This window comes from Plodia interpunctella, chromosome 2, assembly GCF_027563975.2.
Source record: "Plodia interpunctella isolate USDA-ARS_2022_Savannah chromosome 2, ilPloInte3.2, whole genome shotgun sequence".
Lineage (NCBI taxonomy): Eukaryota > Metazoa > Arthropoda > Insecta > Lepidoptera > Pyralidae > Plodia > Plodia interpunctella.
In genome coordinates, this window is record NC_071295.1 from 4381636 (window position 1) to 4385938 (window position 4303).

The 4303-nt window shown below is 38.2% G+C and overlaps 1 protein-coding gene across 1 annotated transcript; it reads left to right on the forward strand.

The window, feature by feature from the left end:
* Nucleotides 1-821: 821 nt before the first annotated feature.
* Nucleotides 822-3841, forward strand: LOC128680683 (protein CIMAP1D-like). The gene is made up of 5 exons (XM_053763983.1): nucleotides 822-1051; nucleotides 1589-1726; nucleotides 1943-2159; nucleotides 2409-2598; nucleotides 3641-3841. Exons 1-5 carry the CDS (start codon nucleotides 919-921, stop codon nucleotides 3761-3763), a joined length of 801 nt encoding a protein of 266 aa, XP_053619958.1. The 5' UTR covers nucleotides 822-918; the 3' UTR covers nucleotides 3764-3841.
* The last annotated feature ends 462 nt before the right edge of the window (nucleotides 3842-4303 follow it).

Consider the following 4303-nt stretch of genomic DNA (forward strand, 5'->3'; position numbering starts at 1 on the left):
ATAACAGTCATAAAATGTTTTTTATTAAATTAATGTTTTATTGCAAAACTTGAAAGCGCGCGTTGGCTTCCAAGCTATGTGGTATATGTATGTTTTACTAATATATTCATACGTATCCCAACTATATCTCATTTAAAAATTTAAAACGAAACTTATTTGTTGCCTCTTTAAGAAGTTAGTTATAGATATAACTTCATACATAATGTACTCTTCCGATGAAATTATATATAATGAGTAACTTTATATATAACTGAAACAAAACATTCAAGCATTCATAACTAATCTTCAAAATGGATGGTAACCGTCAAAACATTTTCATAAAACAGCGTCTACGATTTCTATGGATGGGATTGTGAAAGAATGGGGGAATAATGAAGATGGCCCACCTCGGGCGGAAGCCATTCCTCCGTCCACGTCGCCGGTGCGACGATATCCGCAGCCGCTCAATTTCCGCCCGTGGAAATTCCGCACGGTTTTTATTTGTTCGCTCCAACGTTTTTATCTCAAACGCTATCGGATTCGCGTGATTTGGGCTCGTGCATTCCGCGGGTGTGCGGTGCAAATAACAAACATATTCCCTACGTTGCTCAGCAATTCGCTTGTTTTCGTACAACGGTTTAGTAGCAAACTCTTGTCATAAATCTTCAATCTCGACACCCACAGCAATAGATATACCCGATTAAATATATTATTTACTTAGATATGTTATATAATTTATTTTCTTGCCTTCGGCGCTGAGATATTAGATCTTCGAAGTTAAGAATAACATTTTTATTAATTTAATTTGTTATTCAAATGATATTTGACCTTTTCCGTGACAGCTGTGACAGTGTCAGTTTTTCTATTGACTATTGATGGTTTGATGTCAATTTTTAAATATAGTTTTGTGTGAGTTTTGTATGTATTTTTGTGAACAAAATGCCGTGGGGTTGGGAATGCAGAGCGAAGCTTGTGAAGCAAGTGCCGCTGAAGCCAACCGAGCCGCGAGAGGCCAAGAGCGGCGTGGCCAAGTCTCCGGGACCCAACGACTATGAGCCGCCGCCGATTTTCTGTAATTTATATTTTTTATTTATTATTTAGTTCAGTTATCGAAGCGGTGATAGTCCAATGGTTAAGGCCTGTTAACCGAAAAGTACCAAGTTCGAATCCTACTCTGGCCACATGAGTTAATAGAGCACCGCTTGCTTCCGGTGAAGGAAAACAACGTGAGGAAACCAGCACTGTGGTTAATGATATATCGAATAATGTGTGAAATGCAGAAGGCAATGGTAAACCACTCCATTAATACGCCTAGAAAGTCGTTTCCCTCCACAATGCTCTATCATCGTGACAATGGTGACGACCAAAATGCGGCGTTGTGACCCAAACTTAGCAGTTTTTCTATAACTGGCTATTTTCCAACAAGTCAGATAAGTATATTTTTCAAATGTCAACTACAATAAAATGTATATGAACTTATATTACTATGTTCTATGAATTCAATTGAATATTAATGAGTACAAAAAGTAAATCGCATAACAGTTGGTTATTTTATACGCCCAATCATATAACCAATGTTGTTTCATATACGTTTTGCGTGAATTTTCAGGTGGGAAAGGGTACGGGAAGATCAAACGAGCTCCGGCGTACACCTTCGGGCATCTCACCAAACCATTGGGCCTGACCAAAACAGTCACCACTCCGTATGCCCCTTTGTTTAACATACAAGGAATGGGCAAAATAGGAGGTAATTGATCGACTCAGTCAAAGTAACCTATACAATTTATGTTAACGCCAGCAAATTTGCCGCTAGAGGCGCTGGTGTGCGTGGAGTACATGCGCACAACACAAACATCACAATTTTCTTTGACAACTAACCTTTCACAAACCAGCGCGAATTCTGCCGTGTTGTACTGTCAACCGCACTTGCATACTGCGTATTATACTTATTTCATGATTTCAGGTCCTTTCAAAATAACTCACAGCGTCGTGACACCGCACATCGAACCGATATATGATAAGTCGAAAAAACCAGGGCCCGCTGCGTACGCGCCGAATGCTAAAATACGATACAAGCGACCGCCTGCGTACTCTATAAGAAAAGTCGCGAAACCCCCTTACCAGCCATGGGACATGTGGACGCCTCCACCTAATATGTACTGGCCGCCTGCGCCTTGCAAGTTAGTAACTAGAATCCGTATAGAAAAGTGTAAAGTGATAAGAGAAGTGTAATTTATATTAAGAAAATAAAAAAAATCATCGAAAATATATTTAATCAAAAATAAATGGAAGTGATTCGTCTAAAAAAAATATACATACCATCACCAAAAAAATATACATCATCGATTTCGTTTGCCTATTTTAGAATATATATACGAGTAAATAATTCTTCTTTGTTTATATAATATAGAAAGTATTTTTTTCTCTAGGAAACCACCAGCGTTCACCCTTGGATACATGCCGCGAACTTTGTCAAAACCCGAGACTCCTGCTCCTGGAGAACATGACCCTAATTTTAATTATGTCAAAAAGAGGAAACCAGAATATTCTTTTGGGGCTCCATTCAGAGACCAGTTGGGGACAAAAACTCCAGCACCGAACACTTACTGCGAGAGAAAGGTATATTTTCAATTTTATTAACTAACCTTAGTTCGGTTGATGTTTTGTGAGAGGCATAATTAATGGCTGTTGCCATTATTGCTCATATTGATTTTGCTTTCATTATAGCAAAGCGGCTATAGGACATTTAGTCCTACAAATCCTATAATACTATCATTTTAATTTAGTTAGCTGATGACAGTAACATACGTATATCACAATAATGAGTATAGAATGGGCGCCCCATATTGGGTGCCCCCAATCAATATAAATATAGAGGTAGTCATGTGCCAATTTTGACAAAAATAAAATAAATCTTTTACTTTTACGACTAAGAAGAAGAAGACGGCAATGAATTCATAAAAGTATCATTAAAGTGCTTCATTTAAGGCCTCGCGTTTTTTAGAGAACACTTGAGAAGTAGGTACTTGCTTACGAATGGGAACAATTTAACGAAATGCGCATCCCAAAAATATTTAAGAGCGAACTTCCTTGGTCGTTGCTTTCGTCTGATAATAAGCAGTCGTCGACAATGCCCAAACTTGGCCCGTTCTAACCCTCTCACTGTTCTTCCTGTACTTTGAGTAAAATATCTGCTTTATTTTTGCTCAAGGACTCTTGTGAATACTTATAGGACTTGTTTAATATTCAGAATAAAGTCAGAATACATAGTTAATTTGGAGCAGATTCGAGTTTTGAGGCGAAACGAGCAAAGCAACAAAGGGCTTCACACGGCGGTATATCCGTGTGAGGTGAGGCCCTTCTCTTATTTCCGTCCCTGTGTTATAGAATTAAAGCACCAATTTCACTGATAATTTTATCATTATTATGCAGCGGTTGCATTGTGGTGGCATGTCGAACCTTTATCTCTTTTGCACTAACCCCAATGCCTTACTCACCCGCAGAACGTCACCTGGTTCACAATACTTGTGGACGTCCAACTCTGGATCCTCTAACACCAAAGAAATCGAATCGATCAGCCACGAGTCGCGGGATTGTCGTTAATAGAAGTAATCCAGATTATTTGAATAAGTAATTTACTCTTACCATTTTATTTATACAGTTCATGGTGTCAAAAAGGTCAATACCCGCGCCGACATTTGGTATTCGCCATACTCCATATCTTGGCAAGTTCGAGGTGCCTATGAAGTCCTCGAAATTGGATTTGATTGCGAGGGAGATTTGACATATTCGAAGATGTATTGAATGTACCTACATTTTTATTTATGATATAGCTTAATATAAATATATTTTTTCAATTTTATTGGTTTAATTTGAAAAGATTATTGAATGTCTTGTATAAGTGACCCTGCCTATAATGAAAACATGCTGAAAACATTCTGACAGCTTTTGATGTAAAGCAAAAACTCTCAAAGAGTCCTTATTCCAATCATAAATTACCACTCAATACCATAATACAAGTAAAACTCTCGAGACGACTTGTGCAAAAGTAATGTTTTACTCGAGTCGTGAACTTAGTCATCGCTAACTCCGCAACTAAATCCAAAGCGAGGCGTTAACTAGCCGAGATGAATTTGATCTTAGTTTCTTTCGAGGGGCTCCCTAAATGAGTTAAACTTTACACTGAACTCGTTCAAACACTATTTGAAGTAAGACGGCGCAGATATAAACTGCAATTTGATGTTTCAGCCACACGAACAGTTTTAAAATGCGATCAAAGTTTTGTCCGAACTGGCCAGTTTCACTGATTTGTATGCGCGGTTAA